The 12,896-nt window shown below is 44.7% G+C and overlaps 1 protein-coding gene across 3 annotated transcripts in view; it reads right to left on the bottom strand.

Annotated features, from left to right (window-relative positions):
* Positions 1 to 6,516: 6,516 nt before the first annotated feature.
* The window catches only part of CSNK2B (casein kinase 2 beta), a 30,522-nt gene continuing 24,142 nt past the window's right edge, over positions 6,517 to 12,896 (bottom strand). For all 3 annotated transcript variants that reach the window (XM_068133990.2, XM_068133989.2, XM_068133991.2), the window contains exons 3-7: positions 12,281 to 12,383; positions 9,353 to 9,468; positions 8,504 to 8,579; positions 7,522 to 7,711; positions 6,517 to 7,225 (exon numbers count right to left, since the gene is read on the bottom strand). In XM_068133990.2, coding sequence (XP_067990091.1) covers positions 7,135 to 7,225; positions 7,522 to 7,711; positions 8,504 to 8,579; positions 9,353 to 9,468; positions 12,281 to 12,383 — 576 coding nt within the window. In that variant the 3' untranslated portion in view covers positions 6,517 to 7,134. The remainder of the gene's footprint in view (positions 7,226 to 7,521; positions 7,712 to 8,503; positions 8,580 to 9,352; positions 9,469 to 12,280; positions 12,384 to 12,896) is intronic.

Raw genomic sequence — 12,896 nt, forward strand, 5'->3', positions numbered from 1 at the left:
AAGCGCTTCAGATTAGCATCATGGTGCCCTTGGTCATATCCACAAACCGTAAGATTATCGAGGTAGACGAAAACATCGGTTAAGTGCTCCGCGCAACGAAGTCATCCATGGCCCTCTGGAAACAAGCGACCCCGTTCGTTACCCCAAAAGGCAATCGCGTAAATTGGTACAACCGCTGCCCCGACTCAAATGCCGTATAGATACGATCCGCCCTAGAGATAGGGATCTGGTGGTACGCACTACGGAGATCGAGAGTGCTATAGACCGAATACTGGGACACCTGTTGCACCAGCGCGTCCATCCCCGGAAGGGGGTAGGCATCCAGCTGTGTAAAGCGGTTAATCGTTTGGGAATAGTCGATTACCATGCGTCTGCGATGGGCCTCGCTGCGCACCACCAAGACGACCTGCTAGGTTCTATGATGCCGTCTTTCAAGAGCTGAGCCGTTTCGTCCGCAATGAATTGCATGTCTGCGCGAGAGTAGCGCCGTGATTTCACCGCGACAGGGGTGCAGTCGGAGGTTAGATTGGGGAACAGCGAAAGCGGCTGGACGTCCATTTGCGCTAGGGCGCACACCGCAAGCGCGTCGTCCGCCCCCACAACAAGCGTGTCAGGCCCACCAAACTCCATTACCAGACGTCCATGCAGCTTAAGAAAATCGTGTCCTAACAGAATATCAGCACATAATGCGGGTAAAACCATAAGGTGTACATCAGGGAAAACCCGTCCCTTTAGCACGAGTTTCAATCGGCATTCCCCCTTCGTGCTGAGTCGAAGCCCCTGGGAAGCCATGAAGATCCGTCTCGTAGACCTCCAGATCCGCCATCCATGCCTGAGCACAAGTCGCTGGTCGATAAAACTATCCGTAGACCCTGTATCCACCAAGGCCCGAACACAATGGCCTTCGACCATGAGGGGAATAAGGGCTTGAGCCAGGCCAGACGAGGCTGCTGGGAGCAGGACTGAGCCCCCCGAATGGGTCGGACCAGCCTCGCGGGTGGATCCTACGCCAGCAGCAGTTTTGCGGTCGTGGCCGGAGTCTGCGTTGACCATGGGGAATCCATTAACGCCATCAGAGGGCTTTCCCAAGCATTCCGGTGTTTCGCGATTCAAAATCTGACAATTCTGACGGGAAAAGGCCTCCGTAGTATTTGAAATCGCCTTTTGACACTTTTGGCAGAAAAAGGCCTCCGTAGTATTCGAAATCGCCTTTTAACACTTTTGGCAGCAAAAGGCCTCCGTAGTATTTGAAATCGCCTTTGTCGGGGCGTGGGCCACCGTTAGCTCGTAGACGACACGAGGAGAACGTTCCGCTGGGGCTTGGCGAGGCTTCAAAGCCCCTTGCGTGGCCCGGAGTTTGGTCAAGGACACGTACTTCGTGCCCGATGGAGGATGAGACGGTGGTGGCTGTCCGGTGACGCCCGCCAAGGACGTCTGAGCGCCCAGGGGCCCGCAGAGGGCCCCTCCCCTTCGAAGTCGGGTGAGGCGCCGGGTTTCGGGCTCGGCTCGTGGGCTCCGCAATGAGCCCATTCAAGGTCGCCGCGCCCGCGCGACCGCGCGAGTCAATGAGCCGCGAGCCACGTGCCGTTTTCCTGCACACTCTCGCGTAATGTCCCTTTTGCGAGCACAAATGGCATATAGCGTCTCGTGCCGGACACACGACCCGGGCATGGCGTGGCCCCCCCACAGAAAAAGCATGCGGCCCCACGTAAGGCCTTGGGTCTGGTCGTAACGGCAGCCGTTAGGGCTGGGTCTTCCTCCGGAGCATCCCGGAGTTCCGCGAGCGGATTCGCGTCCTCGGCGGTAGCACTCTCTGGCCGGGCGTGTAGTGTGGTGCCCGCCAAGAGGCGCGTGCGATCATAGGTGTTCGATTGCATCCGCGCTTCAGTGTATACTGTCCCTTGCTCGAGTGCCGTAGCGAAGGTCAGGTCGGTCTTCTCTAAGAGCTTGAGCCTTAGTTCCTGGGAGGAGACCCCTGCAATGAAGGCATCTAAAAGACGATCATCCTGAGCCTGCGCGGGAGTCCGTGGCTCCCTGATGCTGTCCAGCAAGAGCTGCCGGAGCTCCTGGGCGTAGTGGTCCATCGCCTCGTTGGGTTGCTGACGTCGCATTTGCAGCAAATATCGTGCATACACCGGGCTTTTTTCCTTTATGTACAGCCGTTTGAGCTCCGCGATGGAGAGGTCATACGTCACGCATTGAGCGATAGAGTTGTATACCCGGTAGTCGATTTTTGAATGTAGTGTTGCTAGCTTCGCGGCAGCCGTCGGCGTGGTCTCAGGCTCATCAAAATGATTCTCCAATGTTCTGAGCCAGTGCTTCAGTTGCAAGCCACCATCCGGGGCCTGCGGGTCGGCGCAGAATACGGAAACCGTCAGCGTCTTGTTGCCAGCCATGTCGGTAGATCTTAAATGCAATTAAGTGTTGTGGAAAACCAATCAGGTCCACACAACTTTAGTCCAACGGGTGGTTTAATTGCATTTAGATCATGACATCATCCTGTAAAGTAGGAAATACAATAAGTATACGATGTGACATCACATGGGACCATTCATCTATCTATAATTCCAGTAATCTCTGTGTGTCTGTGTGTCTGTGTGTCTGTGTGTCTGTGACCGCTGTTTCTCGACAACCACGGGTCCGATATACTTTTAACTTGCCAGGTATATTGCTGGGGACCCGAGGATGTGCCTTTTCAAGGTTTCATATTAATCGGACAATTACTTACCGAGCTATGTCCAAAAAACGATTCAACCAATCAGAGAGCAGCGAGCTATCACGTGTGCCGAACGTGGCGATCAGACTCTGCCTCGGACGGCACATTTGACAGCGTATTCATTTATTTCACGTTGGAAAACTATGTTGCCGTTAAACTATGTTTTAAAACGAATTCAAACTGCGATTAAATTAAAACGATTCATCGTAACTGCGATTTGCGAACTTCCGGACAGTGAAGACTGTCCGGCAGCACGCTTTCCGGCAGCCAATCACAGAACGCTTTGTTGCGTAGGCGTGGCCGATGTGAGACGAGCGGAGCTGAGCGCGTTACGAGCTGACCGCCATTACGGTACGTAATTCGATTTCTTATGCGCATTATTTCTCCCAATTCAGTCAGAGCGAAGGGCGGAAGCGAAGAGCGTTGTTTTTTTTGTTTACGGGCGTACGGGCGTGGTAGAGCGTACGGGTAGCGTTTTTTTTTTTTTTTGGCAAGGAACGGGCACCCACGTACGGGCAATGCCCTAGTCTATCTATAATTCCATTAATCTCTGTGTGTATGTGTGTTTGTATGTGTGTATGTGTGTATGTGTGTCTGTGACCGCTGTTTCTCGACAACTACCGGTCCGATATACTTTAAACTTGCCAGGTATATTGCTGGGGACCCGAGGATGTGCCTTTTCAAGGTTTGAAATTAATCGGACAAGTAGTTACCGAGCTATGGCGATTTCTTTACCAAACACTGCAAGCCGTTCGCTTTGGACCAAACCATTGCATGTAAATAGAGGGGGGGGGGTTCTGTGGTCGTTGCGAATGGACCAAACCATTCATGTAAATAGAGGGGGGGGGGGGGGGTTCTGTGGTCGTTACTGCCACGTGGTTTCAAAGTTTTTTTTTGTTGTTGTTGTTTGCACGCATGTTTTTTTGCACCCACGTACGGGCACGCCCTAGGATGTTTACACACACACACCCCTACACAAATTTTTTTTTTTTTTTTTTTTTGGCAAGGAACGGGCACCCACATACGGGCACGTCCTAGTATCATTCAATGCAAGCAAGCTGGATATTCTATGCAGGCGTACCGTTAGCGAGTCTACTAGATGTAACGTGTCACAGGAGAAGTCTCGGAGCTCCGTCCACAGCAGCGGGTCTTATAGTCACGCCCCTAGTGGTGTCAACGAGCAGCGAGCATCACCCCGGGTTCAGTACGAATACGATTTCACTACAGTACATGTAACTTGGTTTAGTTCAAATCCCCACCTCGATAACATTTTTACCAAACAGGACCTCTGACCACTTTATGCTGAAATCAAAGTTCTTTGCATCATAATATACCAGCAACGGTACCCGCCCTATGGGTGGGGCTTCAATTGGGGGGCCCAAATGAAAAGGCTAAATATCACAAATTGAAGGCTTTTTTTCTTTTAAACGATTTATATAAACATCCGTTAAATCTCGATCGGTGCAGACGTTTGTGCAGCACACGGGAAAATAACGTCATGCGGGAACAAGTATCAGCAGGATGTGGCAGTGTGGGAGTCCACGTTTCTGATCCTCCTTCATGCCGAAGTAGCCCACCACTTCTCCAAGCATTCCGCTCTTCAGATCCACCATGAGAGATTTAAGCTCGATACTGAAGACACGTGCAGTTAGTCCTCCCGATGTCGTATATACTCCCGCTGTGTTTCCTTCATTGTAAAAACTTCCAAATCAACAGTTAAAAGGATTTTGAGCTGATTGGTGTTGTGGCCTTGGCAAGATCGATGGAGACAGGCGATTAAACTCACCTCATTTGAACTTTGGCCGAGGTCATTATTTACTTTTAGGGATGTTTATATACGAATGTTTATCTTGGCTTTGGGTTGTCCTTTCCGCATATCTCGTGGGATTGTAAGTTGGAGAGACGTCTGTGATGGCGGGGAGGGAGTTAGAATTCTCTCAAGCAGGGATTCAACCCGTGTCCTTATAAAAGGTCTTTGTCCGAGGTCACCGAGTCCGATCGGTGCAGCCGTGCAACGATCGGTGCAGCCATTTGTGCGGCACCCGGGAAAACAGTCACAATGAACGTTAGGCGAATGCTATGCGGGAGTCCAAACCTGAGAATGCTGGAGACCAAAGCTGAAATTAGGAAAACTAAATAGCCTATTTTACTCCTGGAGATCCCAGGATTACCCACCCAAAATATCGTTGCGATCGGTTCAGCAGTTTTTACGGTACCTTCGAATGGACAGACATTTGGTGAATTATAGTAAGATAATCAAGTTTGGTGAAAATCCCATCACTGGTTCACAAGTTAGTGCTGCAACAGAATTTGTACCTAACATGACCTCTGACCTTTTGACCCCATAATCTAATCAGTTCATCTTTACATTGTTACACATACAGTACTTTTACAAAGTTTGACTTAAATCCCTTCAGCCGTTACGTTAGTGGTAACAAAACCCTATGACGGATGCACGGACAATCTGAAAACACATTGCCTCCGGTGACATCAGCAGGCATAAAAATCCATTTTCCTCATTTAATTGTTCCCCGAAATCTTTTTCCTAAATAATTTTCCTTCTTTAAAAGCTGACAGGTTGTGGACAGAAGATTTTGATTAAACGTGATTCTATATTGTGATTTTCTGGTCTACAAAACGTAAGCTGTTCACAAGAAGGACCGGAGGTATGCTCTCGACTGAGTGCCGCTCTAGTTTTCCATTGTTTTTAGTATTACTGTGTGTGTGTGTGTGTGTGTGTGTGTGTGTGTGTGTGTGTGTGTGTGTGTGTGTGTGTGTGTGTGTGTATATATATATATATATATATATATATATATATATATATATACACTTGTGTGCTCCTCTGGTGTCCGTCACACACTTTAACCTAAAGGTTTCCTGCTGTCGTACCGTTGGAACCGATACATTAAAGGCGAAAGTCCTGTTTCTTTCCAGTCCGGAAAGACAAGCATTTAAAACAGAATTTTTTTTAGTGATTAAACGGACACAAATTTCTTCCAAGTAAAGAGATTAGATTTCCAACAGGAATCGTTTAGAATACAGTGTGACAGACGGCCGCTTCTTTTAACTAGAACGGCACTCAGTAGAGAGCATACCTCCACCTGGTTGGCCACATCACTCGGTGGTGAAGAATCATTTAAATAATTCCACTACTCATTCTGGTTCCGGATCTTCACCAACATTGAATAAATTCTTTGTCACACCCAACCTCTCCACCAAATTTCGTCCAAATCTGTCCACAACTTTGAGATATCCTGCTATGTATCGTTTTTGGCGAGAGCTCCCAATGGTGAAGAATCACTTTTAAAATTATAGTTGCCGAATCTGGACCTTCACCAAAATCTAATCATTTTGTCCTCGTCACATATGCTACATCTCTGCCAAATTTCGTCCGAATCCATCCACAACTTCTTGATATTTTGTTCACAAACGGACAAAGACAGGAGTGAAAACATAACCATCGGGTGGATCTTCAAACCGTAGTCTAGGCATAAAGAAAGAGGCAACACTATTGCATCAATTTACAAATCATTTAACATAGGTAAAGAGGGTGAAGTGGGGAGTGTGTGAAAGCAAAAATCGATTATTAACTTTCCAACATGAATCGTTGAGAATACAGTGTGACTGACGGACCCTTCTTTTAATAATAGATACTCTCTCCAAAATCTGTCCATGTGACTGCACAGTTTATAAGCATAAACATCCATTGATTTATCCCTCACACCAGTCAGTTCGATTACAACGATGGAACATTGGAACAAACATCTGCACACAAACAAAAATACCGAATGGCAAGCCAGGCAAATAATCGATTTTTATTACACTTTTGCATTGGATAGTACATACACAACCAGGAACGTGAGCTCGTTCAATTGCTCACCTTTAGTCAACAATCATTTCGGGGGAGAAAGAAAAAAAAAAAAAAAAAAAAAAAAAAAAAAAAAACTTGGGGAAACTTTCCAATCTTGTGGAAACTTGCACCAAAGATATTACCACACACCATAACAGCATCGTGACCCAAGTCATATGCAGACGTATAGGTTTCTCAGTGTAAGCCAGCTTGGCAAAGCCAGGTTGGGGAGGGAAGGATGGGTGGGGACTTCTGGATTTAACACCTTACCAAGCTTACCAAGCTTCTGGATATGTCCTTGTGTCGATTGCTCCAAATTGGATTGACTGAGCTCACCGTCTGCAGGATCACAGCCAGCTCTCACTTATGAACCACATAGAGTGCAGAACTAAACATACCAATAATATGCCAAAGAGATTGGAAAGAAATATATATATGTAATAGCGCCAACTGATCTTTGCTTTGGGCTAAACTGCACTTTGCCCGTCCATGACCTCAATTTAAATTTGAATTTTTTTTATTTCTTTTTTATTTTCCACCTCTTTCTTCACCTCTACACCCCTTCAGCCTAGCGCAGAGGTTTAACTGGACTCTTGTAATTGGCAGCTGCCTGGAGCTGCAACTGGTGGGCCATCGGGTGGATCTTGAAACCGTAGAGTCTAGGCATAAAGAAAGACGTAACACTATTGCATCAATTTACAAATCATTTAACATAGGTAAAGCGGATGAAGTGGGAAGGGTGTGAAGCGAAGCGGAGCATGAAGGGAAGGGGATGTTTTAAATCAATAAACCAATTACCCAGAAGAGCAGCTGATCATATTCATTTGGGTTTGCTAATGCTCATACCAGTGTTGGATAACCGTTTCAAATACTGTATGACGTCTTTGTTAACAAGACTTTGATTTCAAAAAGATCTTGAGCAAGTAGATAAAGGCAATAAGTAAAGGAAGCTCACCTTGGCACAAACTGGTTGGCAGGCCTCTTAGGACGGTACTCAGGATGAACCATGAAAAGCATATGGGGAAACCCAGTGCCGAAATAGGCTCCGTCTGTGTGATGGTGCCGTGATGACTTCGGTGTGTACACGTCCATACACTTAGGACAGTACAGTTTGACCATTGCTTCGCCAGGAACATCCGATAGACCTGCAGTCCAATCGGAAATATCCCGGGACACAGAAAATGAACAACTAGAGCCACATTTACTTCACTCCAATACAGTTCAAATATATAACTATATAAAGTATCTGAAAATGCAAAACCCGTCAGTGTCCACTTTGTATTCAGACTTCCATATGTCAAACATGAATAAAACTGCAAAAATAAAAATAAAAAAAAAGACGATTTTCGGCGATCTTCACCTTTTGACCTCAAAAGCATATGCTCCAATGACCCAATATGCAAACCCTGCTGAAATTTCAAATCAATCGGATGAAAATCGACTCGACATCATTGGCATCTCTCACAAAGCAGCAGACGTGCAGGTCATACTGCTTTATCAATGCAGACAGGTTGACGGCCTATCCCACCACCTCTTCTCAAGTCATTGCAGTTTATTAAATCATTCCCTCTGCAGTCCCAACAGGTTCGCCACATTCTTCCAACAACCCAACTCCCAAAATCCAGGCTCGTATCTCACCTGCACTCATTTGTTCCTCTTCTCTCCCACTTGTGGAACCTCGCTTCTCAGTCTGTTCAATCTTACCCCCACCTCGTGTTTCAGGTTGGCAGTATGCCTCAACTCGCACTTACTGATCGGTACAATCACCTCAAGTAATCTTCCATCCCCAATTGTGATATTTGTCCTCCTTGTTAACTCACAACCATCTCATGAAATTCTGTTGTTGTGAAGTCTACTTTATAACGAGTAACAGACTGTTGAGAGAATGTGCATGCAATTTATACAATCCTTTGGTTTTCAGAGCGCGATCAACTTACCTATCGGTAACATGGGTTGGTTTTCACAGTACACACGAGGGCAATGGCCAAAGTCTCCCTGCTGGTATTTCTCCAGCTGCACGCACACATGTGCACAAACCAAACAACAACACAATGCGTTTATGGGAATACCGGAAGTATAAATAAGAAGAAGTAGAATTATTGAAAACAGTAGGATTAAACAATCAAGAGCATTGAAGGCTTTATAGCCTTCTAGCAAAAGTACCCGTCCTCAGTGCCAGGAAAGCTAGCTTTGGTGGTGACAAGAATAACCATAAAAGATGACAGTTAGGCTAGTTGTCTGGGGAAATTAAATCCCAAAGGTGGCGCTAACTATTCAAACCAACTGCAACAGCAAGGAAGTATATCTCATCATTTTCCCGGTGGCCGAATGAGCCGCTAACCCCACTTAAACCTAGCTGGTACAACCTTTGACCTCTGTGAAAATTTGGTACAAATCCGTCCAGAGGTGTAGCAGTGTATATGTAACACAGATCAACATTTATAGTTTTAGATAATACGAACTGGATAGGTCACCACTCTGTCATGGGGTGCTGCCAAAGAATACACTTTGTTTTTTGCCATCACATAATTAGCAGTCACAATTAGATTTGAACTTGCAATCACTGGATGGCTGTGAAAGTCATATGACAAATGCACTTAACAGACAATTAGGACCCCCAAAGGCAGGACAAGCTGCCCCTGCAGTTTTTAAGTATGTATTTTACAGTGAATCAACCATATGGGAAAGATTGAGGAATGCAAAAAAATAAATATGGAAGGACAATGAAGTGAAGAGAAGAGAAGAGAAGAGAAGAGGAGTGCAAACAAAAGCCACATGATTCTCACCATCTGTGCAATCCCCCGATTAGTGAGGATGTAGCGAGCGTGGATTAGGCCATACAGCATTTCTGCCGCTTGCTCGATAAGGTCACTCTGGTTTGGATTGTCCTCCAGTTCATCATCTACCCAAACACATCACCTCTGCTTTCCATGGATGGTATTCATGCAAAATGTACCTCTAGTTTTGTTTAGCAATTAAACAGATGAAGAACATCAAGACCCTCCATTAACATTCGGACAACCGTCAAGACAAAAACGTATCAAAGCTTAAATGCGATATTGAAGTATACCTGTGCCCGCATCTGTCATCCAACGGCAAAACGGTATCCTTGCTTTACATGGTAAATGTTATGCAGAATTACACAAAGCACCAAGAAAACCAATTTTTAATAAAAACGGTTTCGAAGTCACCAGATTAAACAAATGATAAAACAAGTACAGATGCATTTAAAGTACACCACCCCATGCCAAATAAATAAAAAACATATCCTGCTGCACGAGGCATTGCCAGGACACCTTCGGTGCTCGACAATACCGCCATACAGCACAAAAAGACGGTATTGCGAGGGAGAGGTGTACAATAATAGATTGCTTTCGTAATTAAAATAAATAAATAATAATCTTAAAATAATTACCTCGGCCACCGAAGGTGGATGGAGGTTATCTTTTCACCCCTGTCTGTCTGACTGTGAACAATATATCTCAAAACGTTGTGGACGGATTCGGACAAAATTTGGCAGAGATGTAGCGTATGTGACAAGGACGAAATTATTCGATTTACGTGAAGATCCGGTTTTCGGATCCGGCTAGTATTTAAGTGATTCTTCACCATTGGGAGATAGGGCCAAAAACGATACATTTCAGAATATCTCAAAAGGTTATTGACTGATTCAGACGAAACTTGGTGGAGAGGTTGCGTGTGTGACAAGGAAGAATTGATTCAATTTTGGTGAATATCAGGATTCGGATAGTATAACTTTTTAAGTGATTCTTCACCATTGAGTGATAGGGCTAAAACTGACATACAGCACAATATCTCAAAGTTATGGATGGATTTAGACCAAACTTATAGCAGCGGTTGGGTGTGTGATCAGGACGAATTGGTTCAATTTTGGTGATCTGAATATGGATTCGGATACGAGAATAATGAAATTCTTTAAGCGATTCTTCACCATTGAGAGATTAAGCCAAAAGAGATAAGTATACACAACACACAACAACAGGCATTTAAAGGCCATTTTCCCTGCTAGAGCAGGGGTTAGCCTTGCAGGCCCCATGACAATCTTCTCCATTTTGCCCTATTTTCTGCATCTCTCCTTGTTAACCCCCTTGCCCGCATTTCTTCTTCCACCATCTTTAGCCAAGTCTTTCTCGGTCTTCCCAGTCCTCTACTTCCTTCTACATTCATTTCCATCACTCTTCTCAACCAGTCACTTTCATCCTTCCTCAACACATGACCAAACAATCTCAACCTGTTCTTCACAGCATCAATCACAGGCAATATTCCCATCATCTTTCGCAATTCATCATTTGTCTTCCTCTCTCTCAACGATACTCTGCACATCCACCGAACCATTCGCATTTCCACCCTTTCCAGCCTTCGTTGCTGCTCTACGTTCATTACCCATGTTGTAATTGTCATGGTTCCCTTTTTGAGGCAATGTTTTATGGCCGGATGCCCTTCCTGACGCCAACCCTTTTAGTTGCCTCTTACGACACGCAGGGATACAGTGTACCTATTCTAACCGGAGTACACACCGGCTAAAAGAAATACTTATATAACATATATATTTAAAAAAAAAAAGAGTTATGGCCGAGTTATGACGAACCTTGGTGGACGAGTTGGTTCGGTGACAAGAACAAGCTGAGTAGTATTTGGTTCAGGTCCGAATCCAGATGCGGCCTATCAGTAGGTTACAAAACAAACTATTCAGCCTGGCGGAGGTATGCGCTCTACCGAGTGCCCTTCTAGTTAATTTCTTAATAAATTGGCTAATAGCATACCTAAACCACCAGTGTTTCATCCGAAGCTGTAACTTTTTGAAAATCAATTAAATAATTAAAATCCTCTAAAAAATTAAATAATCGCTTAATTGATTAATCAATAAATAAATAAATAATTTTGTTTTGGATATCACTAGCCACAAAGCTGACAGGGCCACTCAAGGTGGGGGCTATACAAAAAACAAAAGCAGAACCAGCCCCTTGGATTGAAACAAGACAAATGTAGAAAGTTGTCTCCACAGAGCATTAAGGAGGGGTTGGCTAGTCTGCTTCAAGACAACAGTGCCTCCACCCCCATTTTTGGTAGCCTGCCGGCGAAGGCGAGAGTTCCACCTACTCAATTGATTAATCAATAAATCAAAAACACCTTTACAGCCATAGCACTTGCTCATTGTCGTGTTCAAGTATCAGCTTCTTAACTCAAAAGGTGCCCGAGATATTGCCCAGATGAGAAAGGAAATAAATACCGGTAAGTGATTAATAAATCGAAAAGTAATTAATCAATTCATTGATTAATCAAAAAACAAGTTTTTGCTAAAGCACATGCGCACTATTATGCCCAAATTCCAGCTTCCCAGCAAAAAGGATGGCCGAGATATCGCCAAGACAACCAAGAAAGAAACCGCAATGAAAATGGAGTACCCCCTTTTAGCACGCATCATCGCCGGAACCCCTTTGGTGCCTGGCGATGACATCATGCAGCGCCTGGAGATGGAATAGTAAAGGAGTAACCACCTTTAGAGGCCATTTTAGCACGGAATAATAAAGGAGTGGTGTACAATATTTAATGTATTTACACTCTTCCCTCACAAGCATTGAATCATTTCTCTGTTAAACACAATTTGGGTTTGAATATAATTTTGAGTTCCAGGAATCCACAGTGTACCATTTAAAAATAAAAATATAAAAAATAAAAAAATTTGAGCCCACCTGGTTCAAGGTCTAGAATCATGTCGAGAGCCTGGCGGTAGTGAGGAACCTGCTCATTCAATCCTGTCAGGTTGAACTTGTCCTGGATATAATCTTCATCCACCTGGTCAAGACAAATACTCAATTTACGGCTTCAGCTGATAGATCCGTGCATTTTGTTGTTACATCCTCATCCGAGCTATATTCTGGTCTTTCCACAAGCCTCAACTATTTATTTTAAAATATATATATATATAAATAACACACACACACCGCATTTTAAAAGCCATAACTTTTATTCTCGAGCATTTTCAGAACTAACAAGACCGACAGACGCCAGGATACATCTCTGAAGTACCAAAGCAGGAGATCACAAAATTGCTGAAATAACTACTGTACTTTGCGTTGCACATAAAGAAATGTACTGTGGAGTGGCGAAAAGGCATTGTATAAATGTTACAACAGAAGTGAAATTTGATGTTAATCGTCAAATGGATGCTGGTGAATGTGCCGTTGATGTTGCCGGGTTATGAGCTTTGCTGCACACTTCAGTGCATACCGTCTATAAAAATGGCGACTTTCATTGGAGAAAGAACAAGAGTTCCCACCAACTTTGACTGCTTCTGGAAGAGGTTTA

The sequence above is a fragment of the Myxine glutinosa genome, chromosome 13 (genome assembly GCF_964187855.1).
Source record: "Myxine glutinosa chromosome 13, kmMyxGlut1.1, whole genome shotgun sequence".
Taxonomy (NCBI): Eukaryota; Metazoa; Chordata; class Myxini; order Myxiniformes; family Myxinidae; genus Myxine; species Myxine glutinosa.